The 17340-nt window shown below is 38.6% G+C and overlaps 1 protein-coding gene across 4 annotated transcripts in view; it reads right to left on the bottom strand.

The window, feature by feature from the left end:
- Positions 1-17340, bottom strand: part of ZFYVE28 (zinc finger FYVE-type containing 28) — a 142749-nt gene that overhangs the window by 7885 nt on the left and 117524 nt on the right. For 2 of the 4 annotated variants that reach the window (XM_068679718.1, XM_068679716.1), the window contains 3 exons: positions 7940-8091; positions 7243-7359; positions 6083-6187 (listed from right to left, as the gene is read on the bottom strand). In XM_068679718.1, coding sequence (XP_068535819.1) covers positions 6083-6187; positions 7243-7359; positions 7940-8091 — 374 coding nt within the window. Of the gene's footprint in view, positions 1-6082; positions 6188-7242; positions 7360-7939; positions 8095-17340 lie in introns of all 4 variants that reach the window. The other 2 variants (XM_068679717.1, XM_068679715.1) reach the window with 1 other exon arrangement.

Below are 17340 nucleotides of genomic sequence, written 5' to 3' on the forward strand. Positions count from 1 at the left end.
CTTGGATATGTTTGTTTTGTTTTTAAAACTTTGTATCAGATGAACCTGAAATCTTTATCTTCCATATAACCATTGCTAGCAGCCCTTCATAAAGCCTACCAGCAATTAGAGAACAGTTATCTTCTAGATTTCTCCCTGAGTGTTCCCTCCCTTTCTTTTTTTTTTTTTATTTAAAGTTTTCAGAATATGTAATAAAACATATTCTGAAGCCTAAATTTTGAGATTTAAAAATTATGTAGTATATTAACACACATTTAGATTTTAAATACTTTCTAGTAATGTTCTTGACTTAGGTTCTGAAACCTAGAATTTGATTGATATTTGTTTGAAAACAAATTGGTACTGTGCACTATATGACAGCAGAACACTCAAAAATGTGTACTTTTAGGACAAAGAAAATTCAAACCTAATCAAATTTCAATTATGCCACAGTGGAGGCAAATGAGCCTGTGCCTTACAGTACCTATTGGTTGCTTTCTCCTCCTGCAATGAAATCTCAAGTTCTGCACTGTGCTGACAGAGTGGGATAGTCTGAAAAGGTAAGAGACTGTGAGCAAGTTTTTAACACATAAGCCACACCAATACCTAAACCTGAACATTTGGAAATCCCGTAATCTCCCATGATTAAGACACTCAGTGTATATTGTAAAACAGTGTCTCATTTTAGAAAACTTTCTGTTAATTTATTCTGTTGCACTTGCACAAGCAGAGCTGCTGAATAAGAAAAAATGCAAGAAGTTATAGAGACAGAATATATTTGGTCACTGAACTGTGCAGGAATTTAGCTTCCTTCACTTAGAAAGCCTTGCTGGTCATCATTATAAATAATAGAGTAGCCAGAGGTGTGTAAAGGACAAAAGGAAAACTGAAGCTTTCAGCCAGGGTTGACAGCTAATTCTAGATTCGGTGATTAGACTCTGCACGCACGGCAGCAGGGGCGGTATTTCTTGACCTTGTGCCTTCATATGGCAACAAGAACATGAACTCGAGCCTCGGGACCATAAATTACTGAGCTGTGCTAGTGCTGCTGGCTGGAGAGCAGCAAGGAGTTGTGACTAGACAAAAGTGGGTGGGCCGGGACTTTATGAGATGGAAAGGGATCAAGGAGAAATGGCTTGCTGTTGTGCAGCAAACAGATGCTAACACCATTTGGCACAAACAGTTATTTGTACTGGCAGCCACAGCAAATGCATTACGGCCAGAGTTATGGCTAGGTGGCAGCCAGCAAGGAGGTTCTGTATAAATGGGAGAGAGAGGGAGGGGAAATGGATGTATGGCTGCAGAGAGAGGTAGGATGCTACAGCAAATATTTTTGTGGAGCACAACCAGCTTCCTAATGCTTACTGTCTTTCCCTGAGAAAATCGTTCAATTTTTAAGCATCTCACGCTTATTCCTAGACCAGAAATGTAACTCACTGCTTTAGCTTCGTGGTATCAACACATGAAAAATATTCACCTTGCCCCAATCCCAAATGCGGTAAGCAGGGAATTGTGCTTGATCACATTTACAGATGGAAGAAGAAATGAATACATACAAATCCTTAACAAAACAAACAAAGAAAAGAAGTTACTGTATACATATGGGAAACAGCATGCAAATACAAAGCGAGGTTTATATTAGGACTGGAAACAAGATCCCAGACACACAAACTGCATAAAGACGTCAAATTTCTACATTCTCAATGTTTTGTTTTGTTTTATAAAAAAAAAAAAAAAAAAAAAAAAAAAAACTATACTAGATTCTGAAGCCTCTACGAGCGAGACAGCCCTGTCGCAGCCAGGATGCATTTTAACTAGGTTAACTGAAAAGCAGCCTTCTTGTACTTTCCAGTGTGAAGGTCTGCTTTAATTCGCATATGACCCATTCTGCCCACTCCCAGTCCCATGCAAATTCCTTGGCCAGCGTATTATCTGACTGGCTTGTCCCAAACCAGAGTACCCAACCTGCTTTTTTCTGAGCAGCTGTCACACATATGCCTGTTATATACAGACCTTCACACCCACTGGCCACCTTCTCCATCATTTGATCAGGGCATATCAGGGAAATTATATTTTAAAACTCAATTATGAAATTTTGTATACATTCATTTTATATTCTAGTAAAGCAAATGTGTTTATAGTTTTCACTTGCTCTCTGAAAAAAACAACAGACTGCTTTTTATGCCTATAAATTATAAATACGTCGGCTTCCTAAAAAAAAAATAATCCTAGAGCATTAGGAAAGCAAAGATGAATATATACACCACAGGCTCATCTGGACTTTGAAAATGAAAATGCTTCTGTTTTGGAATGTCAATTCATCTGTAGTATATTGTCTTTCAACCTTCAGAAGGTCACAGGATTCAACTCTTACACCCTTGCCAATGTCAGCTGGCTCATAATAAGCATTCGTATTTGTTTTATGACCCAGACCAGCTGGTGAGTTTGATATAGAGTAAGAATGAGAAATCTGACAAAAACAAGTGATTCATCTTCATAATCTGAGTAGAGGCTGGAACCTTCACGAAAATCTTACCACTATTCATTTATTTGTTTGGGTTGCTAGGCTTGCCTTTTTTTTATTAACATCACTTGGATGCAATCTTCAGCATTTGGTACTTTTTGTAAGGGAGTTTTATTTGATAATTGGAAAAAGCTTTCCTGGCAGGTAGCTTGCTGGACTTTCTCAATTTGATCCATGCTTGTGTTCTGCCATGATGGCAGAAGGGAGGAGCTGCCGATGTGCTCACTCGCTTTAAATTGTTTTCACTTTCTGCTGAAATCATTAGGAGTGACCTGAAGTGTAGAAACGATGTAGAAAAATGGATATAATTAATTTTGGTGCAATGATGTCAACAGATTGCTGCAACAATCAACAGACTTTGTATTGAATCCATTTACAGTGACAACTGCCGTGAATTCCTGTTGGTGGCCTGTGGCCCAGCTTTAGGCTGAAGGATGAACCCATCAGACTTGCTGCAACAAATGGGGAACACCGTTCATGCAGCAAAGGTTATCCTGACCAGCAAATACCTTCATCTGCATCCAAACCTCACCCAGCACAATGCCAGGAGCTGTTGCTTTCACAGCAACCTGCAAAAATGAGATAGGTGGGGAGGTGTTAAAAGGTGTGGGGGGAAGGCACATGGCTGCTGAAGTTAAAATGATGCTGTGAGTTTATGCATCATTCTGGATGCTTTAGAGACAGCAAAGGGCGTGTCCCATTAGCTATCACTGCATACCTCAGTGAGAGATCATAGGAAAATATCTGTAGAGCACTACCAGCAATGACACGTTGTGACCTGTGCCTGAAGAGACATGAGTCTGGAATGTACTGAAGAGGGGACAGGATGGGTGTTCCTACAGTTTCCACAAATTCAATGAACTGATCCACTTCAGATACCCCTTTTTGGAGGCCCTTCTTTGTTTGTTCTAGTTTGGAAGGCAGAGCTCACCTCCACGCTCCCCAGCACCCTCTGTTTCTTGTGATGCCCCCTGTAACAAGAGACCTGAACTGTCGACAGTCCAAGGAAGGGCCACGAAGGTGCTGAAGGGCCTGGAGTAGCTCTTGTGAGGAGAGGCTGAGAGAGCTGGGGCTGCTCCACCTGGAGAAGAAGAGGCATGGGGGGAGAGATTTCATCTATGTGTATAAATACCTGCAGGGGGGGTGCGAAGAAGACTCACACAGTCCCTTTCCAGTGGTGCCCAGTGCCAGGCCAAGAGGCACTGGGCACAAACTGGGACACAAGAGGTTCCCTCTGACCACCAGGCAGCCCTTCTGCACTGTGTGGGTGATGGAGCCCTGGCACAGGCTGCCCAGAGGTGGTGGGGTCTCCTTCCTGAAGAGCTTCAGAAGCCACCTGGACATGGTCCTGGGCACTTCTCTCAGGGTGGCCCTGCTGCAGCAGGGGGCTTGGACCAGATGGCCTCCAGAGGTCCCTGCCAGCCTCATCCACTCTGGCTCTGTAATTCTGTGAAATTCAGCCTCATTCCAACAGAGAAGTCCTGCCCATCAGCCAACCTGAGAGCTAAGGTTACCCAGTCAGAGGAGCTGTAATCATTTGTAGAAGGAGGTATTTATAGCACAACCACTTATACACAAGACTCCCAAAGAATACTGCAAGGAGATTCACTCAGACATGTCCAAGCCTTCCTGGGGCTATTGGAGCTCCCAGTACATAACACCACAGATTTCTCCTTACCCCACTCCAACACAGCCCGCCATAACATCACCTGAGCACCCAGACTGCTGCCCTCTTTTTCAATAAACAGCATCCCAAACCAGAAGCTGTGCATCTCCAAACACAAAACCTTCCCCTCACTGATAAAAGATGCCACAAAAAGCTGAAGAACCTTAAAAGCTGAATAACATGGCACAGAAATAAACCGACTTTGCTTTGACAAAACGCACGTTCTCTGTGAGAGGGTTATTCAGCATCCTGCAGATCAGCAGAACTTGCTTTCAAGTTCTGGAAGTCACATTTACTGACACCATCAGGCATCGATTCAAAACAAAAGAATACGAACCGAAATGGTAGGGAGTGAATCATCTCTTGCATTTGTTTCCACTACAGCCCGTATACGGTAGATATTTTGCTTAAAGATTTGTTCTTCACTGTGCCTTCTGTCACAGTCTGAATTATGGCACAATAGAAAAATCAATTAAAATTATTCTGAATAGTTCTTTACTTTATCTGCCCCCAAATCATCTTCCTCCAGAAGAGATAATTTTTCTACAGTACATTATACATAAATTAGGCCTGCTGTTCTAAATGAATAGATTAAATTCGAAGTCTTTAGCCTGCAGCTTTAGAAGAAGGGTTAGCAACCAATCCTTGAGTTTTATATAAGCACAAAACAACCGATTTCTCTAAAATCTAATCTCTAAGAGCTTTTTTTTTTCCCTGTGATCTCTGATCTTTACTACAAAAGACATGAACTAACATTTCTTGCCTGTTGGTCATCCCTTTCTGCAGACAAGCTGAGATGTACATTGCTCATTACTCATTTAACATCCTGGATTCAAAGTGTGACTGGCAAAACACTGGTGTACATAGACAAATAGACAATAAACAACAGGAGAAAGTTTTAGAGCATGGCAAAATTACTGCCCAGCTGATATTCAGGCAAGTTTAGGTAAAATTTCTCAGTTTATGGCTGTCTAGGATTTCTCTCACCTGACCAGGGACCCTGACCAGAGACAACACCTCTCCAATAACTGGGCTCCTGGTGTGACGAGATCACCATCTGGCCCTCAAGATCAAAGCCGACAGCTTTCCTGTTTGCTGCATCTCATACAGCTATTTCTCTTCTCTTATTCTTTGACTGCAAGTGCAAAGATTTCTTTTAATCCATTTTTTATACATTGTTTACTATACTAGGGCTACAGTCCATAACTGACTCCTAAGCACTCCTGCAGCTCAGATTTAAAACCAAACCAAAAAACTTCTGAGCTCTCAGGAGGACTGAATCCTGACCCACACTTTGAGACTTACTCTTCACTTCTCTTCAGCCCTTCCATGCATTCAGTGAGATTTAAGTACCCCCAGTACACTCACTAGAAATATCTTTTCCACACTTTGAAGTAATATGGTGAAGCATACAAAAATAAAAAACATAGTATTTTGATCATTTTCCTCAGAGACAGATGCATAGAAAATATGAAAGCTACTTCTGGTGAAAAAAGTAGCACCTCCACATATAGCTAAGGATATAAAAGATCTCTAGACTTGGCTGAGATGACCTTCCTTACAGCATCACATCATACACAGCCGTCTGAGACTTGTCACATGTAATGTCATGTGCTATATTAAAGCCTTTAGTACACAGAACCTTTCTCCACTCATACAAATGCATTCATACTGGATATGACAATTTGCAGATCACAGACTTTCATGAGGATGTTGGAGGAAGTTCTGAAAGGAATATATGCTCAGTTTATCATCTGACTCTGTTTATAAGCCACATAATGACAGTATTTTATATTCACTTTCCAGAGCCAAATTTTACAAGAGTGGGGTTTTATTCCATTTTCATGTGTTTTTGTTTTTTGTTTTTAAAAACAACAGTATTGTCTCATTTATTCTCAGAAAAAAGAAAGTACCTTCAAAGTCCCCATCTCTGGCTTTCGCTGCAAGTTCTGAGGATGATATACTTTCTTGACACAAAGCACAGTCTTCCAATGCTGCGTTCCTTAAACCCTGATTAACTGTAAAACAAACCAAAAAGTACTTGAATTCATATTTTTCCAATTTGTACTCAAAATACTTGTGTTAGGACTTCCAGAACGATATTACAGGAGCATCTATATGTACCTTCTTATACTTCTTCTTTTTTATTCAACCTGACACAGCGATTTAAGAATCTCCTGGATTCTTCTTTGAAATGACAACAGAAATGAAAGATGCTGTTATAACAGGATATACAGTCCTTGTAGTTCCACCAGTTTAGCTGCATCCTATATTTTATTTCACAGTTTTTAACCTGGCTCCTTTACAAAGAAGTAGATGATGAAAACAACCAGAGATTCCCTAGGTGTATTGCACACATCAAATCACAAAGCAGCATCATCCCAAGTGTCCCTGACTTTCATTCACTTACTTAGTTTATGCTTACATTTGTCAATGTTTTCTTTTTTTAGGTTATAGCTCATCCAGTGGAAATTATTCCAACTAAGAATTGTTGCCTACAAAACTGTAGTGATAATTCTTTATAGCCTCCATTTCTTCATTATTCTTCTTTGAATGTTGAATCTCATAGCCTACTCTTCTACTTTTTTTTTACATAGCTATTTAAATTCCAGGAGGGAAAAAAAAAAAAAAAAAAAAAAGACATCTGTCTTGCTAAACTAAAATATGACCATTGTAAAACATTGTAAAACAGTACCAGGAAAACTTAAAATTAAAAATAAATACATAAATAAAAAATCGGAAGTCTAAACGCTTCATATAGGCTATGAACACTGTTCTGTTGCACCCAGCAATACGGGCAAGAGTAGATGCACTCTGAAGGCTTTATGTCTTGCAACGTTTGCCTTGAGACATAATCCTATATACATGTAATTTCAGTGACTTCATCCTGTTTACAGTCCATTTCCATGACTTTTTTAAAAAAAAAAAAAAAAACATAGCTCAAATCACTGTACAGTGTGTCCTGTCAAAAATTATCCAAGTTTTAAGAAAATTCTTGTCAAATAGTTCATAGATCCACGTGGAGTTACCGTCAGAAATTCAGTATAGAAAAAAAATATTTTAATCTCTTCACCTTTCTTTTGCTTTTCCTTGTCTTCTGTTTCAGGTTTGGTTGCCATAACTTCAAACAAGGTCTTTAAGATACTTCTTAGATCACTAGCATAGTTTGTCTGCAGCTGGTCAGCAACACCTAGGAGATTGAGAAAACAGATCAATCATTGCTAGAGTATTATACCTCCCTTAAAATGAAGCATTTAAATTTGTCTGTTGCTCCCAGTAATGGCCTGGTGTACATTTTCAAGGTTCACTAGCTCATGTCAGTAATAAAAATAGAAATATTAATTAAACTAATTTTCCATGATGACTAAGCCATGTTCTGGCCTTTATGTTGGCTTTAATTTGATAAACAACTTCCTTGCCCTTTTGGCAGAAAACACTGGGAGATTCCTTTTGCATCAAAATACAACGACTACATCAAATGTCTTCCCCAGAAGACACAGGGCATTACAAAGACACGGGAAGCACTATGAAGGCAAACCCATTGCGTACACAAACTCTTCATCATTACAGGTCTCTGTCTGTCTCTCTGACTCTTTATGCTGGTCACAATTAGGTAACAGGTCTATCTAGACCAATCTGCAACTTACACTCCAACATACAGTCCTCCTGCTATTTCATCACTAGTCCATTCTACCATTTATTTACACACCAAAAAAAAAGAAAAAAAGAAAGTCTTTTCAGTACATTCAGAACAAACGATGCTCTCATACCTGAGATACAGACAAAAAGGCGGTGAATAAGATCATTACTGCCATGAAATCTGGATCTGATCTTTTCTCGGGTGGCAATTTTAGCAGCCTGCAAAGCAAGCTGGATTTCTTCCTGATCAATGTCATCGGATGAACAAGAACTCGTCATTAAACTGCTGTTGGAGAAAAAAAAAAAAAACATAATGAAGAAAAGTAATGTAAGTCTGCTTTAATTTGCTCAGGATGTTCAGAAAATCCTAAAGGATTTATTATTCAGGCAATACTCTACAGCAAACCAGAACTAATTGCTGTAAATTCTTGTTGAAGGTAATCAACATGCAATCAATCACCATCATGTTTGATTTTCACTCTGTGGCATAGTTGCAAAAAACTTTTAAGCAGAAAATCATTTGTCTGTATTTTATTGCATTTCCCTTAGCTATTTCAAAATGCTGGGCCATTTTTCACATTAACTCCCACTCAAACTTCTGTCCTAAGACCGTAACTCCACAAGAAATGCAAGAGGGGAATATCAGCATCAAACAAGAAGGTCAGTTCTGAAGTCACCTTAGAAATTTATTAACGTGGAAGTAAATTTGAAAAAAGAATTTCTGAATTATGCTGCCTTAAAATAGCGAGAATAGAATCCAAATATAACCTTACATAAAAAATGTAAAGGATGATAAAACATAATTTAGGCAGTAGAGAGGAAGATTAGTCCCCTTATATACCTAACGGTAAAAATTACTGAAATGTCAAACTATTGCAAGAAAGTGGCTCATCAACTCCAAAGAGATTAAAATGTGTCTCTAAGTGTCTACTAGAGCCTTAAACCTTTTTTTTTTTTTTTTTTTTTTTTTCTTAAAAAGGGATGCATGGTTGCTAGCCATTTCCACCACGACCACCTTTATGGAAAGGAAGCTGGAACACACTGCAGAAAGCTCTGGCAGGAATCCAGCTTCTTCAAATATCCAGAATTATCTAAATTACTTATAAAGTAAAATGCATTTAAAGAAGGAAATGCTTAAAGGAAAATGCAGCATTTCGCCAATGAAAAAACCCTAAATAGCACTATAGGACAGGATGCAACTATGCTGGAATCTTAACGATTCACTGTGTTGATTGGAAGCTACTATGTAAAGAATAAATATATATATAATCTATGTATGTTATTGACTGCATAAATAGCAAACACGAGGAAGGATGTAGTTTTTAATGCATTTTGAGTTCAGCCTGTTTTTATGAGATGCTGAAGTATTTACCAAGCTGCAGATCCCACCCTTACGCCAGCATGCACACGTATTGCAGGATAAGACACAGAGGTAGCATTTTCAGAAATTACATGAAAATAATTATAAACAAAAATTTATGGGATATTGTTTTGAAATTCTATCCAGAGCTGTACAGGTAATCCTTAAAATGTAGAAAAGGATTTATGATGCCATACAGTTTTAAAAGCCCTAGTAAAAACAGAACTGAAAATACATAAATACTAGAGATTAGTTATTGACTGAAATATCAATGGAAAATATGCGGTGCGAGTACCTTAGCTGGCTTCTCATTCTTTCAAATACAGAGTAAAGAGTATACTTATAAGAAACCCATTTCTGTTCATGTCTCTATTGCTATTAACAAAAGCAAATTTCTGTTAAAAGATATTGGTTTTATGCTTACAGTTCCCTCAGCAGCATGAGCGACTTTGTCCAAATAAAAGGGTTTCTGTGTGCCTCTTAACACAGCCAAATAAGGTCTACCTTTTCTCTCATTTTTAGAGGAATCAATCTTACCAATACATATTTGCAATATAAATTGCTCTCCAAGGCAAGCACAGAGCTCATGACAGAAAGAAATGCACTCCTCATACAATATAAAATCTCAACAGAATGATGTCCTGGCAAGTCCCAAACTAAGCAAAAACGTAAGTGCAGGGCACAGATGGGGTGGTAAGGATGGCTCCCTTCCCTCAACTCATAGCTGAAGAAATATTTCCAAGGTGTTAAATGGACAGAGAGCTGTAAAGAGTGCCTTCTAAGGAAAAATAAGTAAATAAATAAAAATTCAGTCCTTTCCCATTTTGCAGACAGGAAGAAAGGCTCATTCCACAACTCTGACCACGTTTTGACCAATTGCAGTAATAATGTTTGCCTTTCCAAGTCTCTTCCTACTCTATATACAAGAATTGTGGTGTCACCGACTTCTGTTCCAGACTACTCAGTGGAAGATTTTGCAGTGTGTCATTAAGACTGGTCACATCCCACCACAAGACCTCATGGTTTTGTCCTAAAAAGCCTACAGTACAGAGCAGATAGGAATTGCTGCAGCACTGTGGGATGAAGGTCAGGACGTTTACAACACCCACAGTTACAACATACTTTCATGTGTACAGAGAGCCAGGCATGAAGTACAATATCCATACAAAAGAGATTCAGAAAAATGGGTATTTTCATTGCCTGTGCCACTGCAAAGAGAAACGTGAGCATTCCAGAATAATTTTAAACTGGACTTAAGCATCACTGCAGAGTTGGAAAGAAACAATTACGCTTCTTTTATCAACAGGACCCAGTCAGATCTGGACAAAAATTACTCTTAGAGAAGGCTTAATAACCATCTGTTCTTTATTTGAAAATACATCGTACTCTTAAAGGATGTAGTCAGCAAATATTGCAGAGGTAGTCAGAAGCACTGGAAGAACAGAAACATAACAATTCAGATAAACAGCTTTTCTTGTAACTGGGTATCCCAAACCGCAGTGATTATATCTATGCAAATGTTAAAGATTCTCTTGATTTTTAAATTGATAATTTAGAAAACAAACCCAGATTTTGATCTACAGAGTTTGACTTACCTTTTGTCCAAATTATTCTTTCAAACAAGTTATTTTTATAGTTCTAAGAGGAATACCATTCCTACTGGGCTTATCTAACATGCACAATTTGGATAAAGCCTCTCAGCTGATACCAGGTGTGTAGGAAGCATTTCATTAACGTCAGACCACGCTCAGATTTGGAATGTTTCACTGCCGATATCTCCAGAATTGAGTCTCACTGCAGAATATGAATAACCATACTTAAGCACTGAGTAGCTACAGACATAATGTCTTCTTTTCACCTTCTTGGTTGAAGGGAAACCCCCTGTGTTAACCAACGAATTAGGCTATGAAGAGATAAAGCAGGCATGGAATTCCCCCTGGTGAAATCTTAATCATACAAACAAGGCTTATCATATATTTATTTTTCATAGTGAGAACACTGCAAAGTTAACACCTCTGAAGGTGAATATGAAGAAGGAAGATGTTATGTCAAAGGACTGATTCCAAACAGTAGACTTGCTTATACGTTTAAAGGATCAGGCAGAATCATCATAGAATCATAGAATATCCTGAGTTGGAAGGGACCCTTAAGGATCATCAAGTCCAACTCTTGACACCGCACAGGTCTACCCAAAAGTTCAGACCATGTGACTAAGTGCAAATTAGCATTTTACCTGACTCGACAAGCAAACAAAACCCAATAACGTAATTGTGCACAATGTCATCTTTCACCTGTGAAACCAATATGCTTTACAGCTCTGAATTCCAAAATTTACCCATGGGCCAGGTTAAGCCGTAGTGTCCACACATAAAGGAAAGCAGGGCTGTGGAACAAAAAATGTTACGACTGACATTTTCAGAAGGGGCTGATTGCTTTAGGTAACCATCTGTGATACCGTAGGCCTGGTGCTGAATTTGCTGGGCATTGACACTCATCTAAAAACAGCAAAAGCAGCATAGTCTAAAACTGAGCAACCGAAGCCAACAAGACTCTAAAGCTAGTCCAAATTTAATATTTTATATTTGTGCTCAAAAAATAGTCAGTAGCAGTAGAAATCTGTAACTATTCATAGATGTTTCCTTTCAAATTTAGAAGTATTTGGTTCACTAAACCTAAAATCTGCTCTGTATTGAATGCAGAACGTACATAAGTCTCTCAAAAAATTCCCCATTACTCAGAAACATAAACCTTCAGAGTAACTGAAGTACCCATTACATATACAGCAGAGGCAGATAAACAGAATTTAGAAGCTCACTGCATCAGATATAATGAGTATAAAGAAATCAACTGTATTATCCTGTTCTCAAAATAATAAACCTTTAAAATAACTTTGTTAAGAAGCCTCAGATCAAAAGCACCAGGTGGTCACTCCTTGCAAAGGAGAAAAAATTCAATGTATTTTTCTACTCCAAACAGCGCAATTATCTCAGCAATTTTAAAAGGAAAGTAACATCCTCTGTTTCTGATCTCAGGCAAAGCTTTTAGTTACAACTAATTTTCAGGTGTAGATTTCAAAAGACTGTCGGTGATCCCTTTAAATTAAGAGGGATCAAATTCCAGCAAGACAAACCCATCCCAACTAAAAGTGTGTAACACTCAGAAGTTCTAAGAGCAACATTACAGATGTTTACTCAAAAAGTGCTAACACGCATTTCAGAGACTCTCCTCACTACATTTCTGTCACACAAATACCCATGCCATCAGCTACTCCTAGTCACTTGCCCTGGAAACCTCCATCAAACTGCACAGGCACAGGCAGAAGTAGCATGCAATATACTTGCAGAGAAACTTGAAGAGCATACTTGCCTCTTACATCATGAATTCAAAGCTTGTGAATCCACTTTATAGTGAATTCAAAATATCTGCATTAAATAGTCCTATTCTGATGCAGAGGTTTAGGCACTTTGCAAAGTCCGAGCAACAAATCTTGAGGCAAAATCCCTCAGGTAGGATCCCTCCTTCAGTAAGGAAGCGTGAACACTGCCACAGGTTTTCATACACACCACAAACACAATTTCACACGTTCCTATTTACGTAAAAGGACATCACAACTATAACCATGCTGAAAGCTTCTACAAAGGGACAATGGTCAATTCTGGAGTAATGATCACAGTTCATTAAACAAATTGATGAGAGACTGCCCCCAAAGAATAAAACAGTGCGGTTCCTTTGACTCAAATGACAGCAATCCACTTGCACTACTCGGCCTAAACAAATCTCTCATGTGCACTGCTCAAAATGCCACACTTTTTCAGTATCTTATGAATGCAGAGCTATATTATGTGCTTGAATTTCCCTATATGCATGTTTTAAATACTCTGTTCTTAAACACTTGTATGCTATTTCCTCAAAACTATTACCATGAGCTCTCCGGCTTTCGATTTGGTTCATGCAGATTTTAGCACAGCGCCCCTCTTTTGTTCTACAAGCAGTATCATACACTCCTTAGCCAATCTATGATATTTAAGCTTTTTTTCTCCCATGCGAATTTTCTGATACTTTAAGTAAAAAAACTTTTTTTTTTTTTTTTTGTAATTGTCTGAAGAGGGTTTCTAGACCTACTTTGGTAACTGGTGCATTCATCCCACTGATACTTGCGTGGGCTGTAACTGGAAACCCCACCACCGAGCTGTCAGTCAGGTCTCTCCTAAGCTATTACAAGTGCCTCAAGGCTGCAGTCAGCTCCTGGTTCCATTCTGCAGAAAAGAACTGCTCCAAAGGCCATCTAAAGGATCAGACAATGGTTGGGGAAAGGCAAAGGTTGTATATATGAGGAATGACAAGAGGGAAATGATAGGGGTTGGAATAAGAGAAGTATGACTCCATGTAAGTATGAAAAAAATTACCAGTTCCTATCCTGCCGTTTGCAGTACTTCTGGCATTTCTTTTTTTGGTTATCTCACAAAAAAATACAATAAACAGCAGGTTAAAACCTTTTTGTTTCTAATAAGTACTAGTTCTAATATGGTTCGGAGGAAAACTATAATGAGATTAATGGCTTCTTACAATTATTTTAAGTGTATAGGGTGGGCTACACATCCAATTTTAGAGTCATTTAAACCAAATCCAGAACTTGTCTTATTATTTGGGTAATAGCATACGTTTATTTAGCAAAGGACTGTATTTTAATAAATGATCCCAGAAGCTACATTTAAAGCAGACTAAAAAAGCTTCAATTCAAAACTTTTTTTCTTGACTTCCTAACCTTACCATTTTATTAAGTCAAGAGGCTTTTTGTGTGCAATCGCTTATGTATTTTCTCTCTATTTTAAGAAAAAAAAAGACTAAAGAGGATAAAAGAAAGCCCTTTAAATGTTCCAAAGGCTTCAAAACTTTATTGTCATGAGAAACAAATAATAGAACTGCATGCAAGCCCCCCTAGCAGGAACAACTTAGCTAGGCACCACCAGAAGAAGCAGACTGCACCACAGCCTTATCGCATGTACCATCCGTGCCCAGCCCCACGCATCTAGGACATGTGCTAGAAGCCCCATCTGCTGTCAGCCTTCTGAACTCCACTGTAGGGGAATTATCTTTTCATCACTGTAAGATTTGTAGAAGCCCCTTCCAAGTGTTTGTTCCTTCAGCCGAAGTGGGAGGACTAAAATAAATAAATTGCCAGCTGGGATGAACCATGGGTCTTAAGTGTTATCTTCAACCAGGAAAAATCCCTCAGCATTCCCTCCTCTGCATGCTGAGTTTGAAGTCAACAAAAACTTTCATTCCACACTCTAGCAGCTTCTGTAGCTGCCCACTCCATTGGAGAAATATCTTGAACCCTTCCTCAGTTCCTGAAACTTCAGGGCATTCCTGTTGTACCTACCATGCTGGACATCTGAAAAAACACAACTGCTGAAGCACCATGCTGCTAAGTAGATAAGAAACCATAAGAAACTCTAGCTAGACAACTGGCTTATTCAAACTCAATACCATTCCAGCCTGGGTTTTCAGAAGAATGCAACAATACTGTATTCTAAATGGGGATTAACTGGAACAACATTGAGAGCCCAGAAAGTATTGTCCTTAACAATGCTCTCTCTCAAAGAACATTTTTTGTTCAATATGAATAAAATGTATATAAAAGTGAGTATGTATGAACAAATAGCTTAGAGCATGAGTAACCAACAAGGCTGCCTTCTTACCATCAAATTTAATATCAGGTACTTGCAAGGTATTTTTTTTTTTTTTTTTTTTTTTTTTTTACTGTTTCCTTAAAAACTTAAACCAAAAATGGATAAGACCTGCAAGATAAGACATGGTAAAATTCAAGAAAAACTACAACTGAAAATGCAAGAAGTTAGAATTGTTTAGGATCTACTAGGATTTTCCCAGTTCCACCACGATGTTTTTTCTAACACTTCCCTGTAATCAAACATGCATTTAAAGCTCTGAAGCATTCACTCACATTGCAAAAGAGCAAACAGTATGAGATTAAAGCACAGAAATACTTAAACTTTAAAAATAATCCTAGACTGTAAAAACTGAAATTGAAAACCAGAAATGGTTAAGCACTTATGTAGAAATGATATGTAATACCAGCTCTGGTATCTGACATAATAGAAATGCATCAGACCCAGAACTTGACACAGGATATACCGAACCTGGATACCTGATGCTGGATACAAATACTTCCAAGGGCAGCGAAAGGCATTTCATACAGCTCTTCTGCAGCATCCCCTGTGATATGCAAGCAACTATACTGTATGGCTTAATAAAAAGTGAATTAATTTAGCATCCAGCTCCAGTAGATGCTCTCCTGCGTTGCAACTGCTGTGTGTGGCTGACACAGAGATGAAGAAGAGGCACTGAGAAACATCTTCCAGCACGAGGAACTCTGAGGGATAGGGAAGCTTATTAGCACAAGGTTTTCATATCGCCTCCATCGGTTCCCTCAAAACATAATATAAAACAACCAGCTGAAGCATTAAAGCATCCTAGGGTCTAGGAGAATCCCACAGGAATTCCGTATCCAGCCGTGGGAGTCAAAGCTGAGGAAAGCTAATTAAAGTATTAGGTGGAGCCTTAAAATTTGAATTCGAAAAGAAAGCTTTCTCTTAATTTTTCAACTTCAATGCTGCTGTATGAGGAAAGCCTCTGTTTTTGCTTGCAATATAAATTGTGGTTTTACAACGTACCTTGGTTTTAGGCATTGCTAAAAAACCTGCAAACCAGCAGTTACTATAGTGATTTTAGTTAATTACACATAATCTCACAACTCCCAAACGTGTTATTTAAGTTAGGGAGTTTTAAAAAGAAAAAAAGATCTGTCAAATAAAAGCTAATTTCTGAGAGCCAATAACTCTTGTTCTATTAGCAGCACAGGGAACACCAAGTGATATTCAACAACAGATTTTACACATCATTAAAATGAACATAAGTTAAATGTGGCCAAATTACTAAAAATGAAAATTACAAGCGAGCTCTGTAAAAAAAAAACACAAATACTAACCCATTAGGATTGCTTTGTGTCAGTCTCCAGCCAAATACGCCACCTGGATTACAGCTACACAATGGCAAATTCTGGGGTGTCCAGCAATTTTGCTAGAACGGCCTCTTTGCCTCTACCATTGATGCTAGGCAGCTTAAAATATTGCCCTATTTCACTTCATTTACATAGAAAGTAACAGATTTTATATTTAATTTGCTTTGACCATATTGGGCATTTTAACATCTCTAAAACATTAGCTTTACCATTTTAATAGGAAAGACCAAAAAAACCCAAAACAACTCAATTGAATTTTCATCCTTCCGCTGTAAAAAGCTCTTGTTAATGGGTAGTTCACACAAGATGCCTGGGTTATTCCTCGAGAAAATAAAATCTGCATCAGTGACTTGTTACTCACGACCAAGATATACATATAATCTACCTCGAAATACCTTGTGGAATTTCCTATAAAAGGGAACACTAAGCTTTGAAAATGCTGCACCACTCGGAGATTTCATTTTTGTCTTGCAGAGCAAAGAACAAGATGGCACGGAACACATCAAGAAGGATCCTGGCGGTGAGAAACCGGAGACATCTGCTGCAGTCACATATGTCTCGCTGACTAAAATCATAAGCAAAAGCTGACAGACCTCATCAGTAATGACTGTTTTGTTTTGCCGCTGCTGCTCAGCTGCTTGGTGGGGCAAGGGATTTAGCTGCAAAGCAAGAAGAGTCCACACAGCAGCCTGTTTATGATTGTATTAATATGCATATTAATTGTCCTCACACTGCTTGAGTGGCAGAGCTGTCCAAAACAGCACAGATTCGCAATGCCTAAAACATACAGAGCCAATTTGGGGTTGAAAACCATTAGGAAGGAATGGCGCCTGTTTCAGGAGTCATCCGAATTTTCTCAAGGTATAAAAACCCATTCTCATCCTACAGCTCTTCCCGCTAAGCTCTTTATTTCTGTGACTCCTGTACAGTCCGTGCAGGGCAATTATCACCAGCCTTTTTCCAGTTACAAGCAGCCTCTCCATAAAGAGGAGCTTTATGGAAAAAGGGGGAAGGAAAATCTACAGCAATGCATTGATCAAATCAAAAAATGACAGCACCAAATATTAATGCTGAATTAATCTGGTGTTTTGTATAGGCTAAACAAATGTGATGATGAAACTGCAAGAGGG

This window comes from Anas acuta, chromosome 4 (assembly GCF_963932015.1).
Source record: "Anas acuta chromosome 4, bAnaAcu1.1, whole genome shotgun sequence".
NCBI classification, from domain to species: domain Eukaryota; kingdom Metazoa; phylum Chordata; class Aves; order Anseriformes; family Anatidae; genus Anas; species Anas acuta.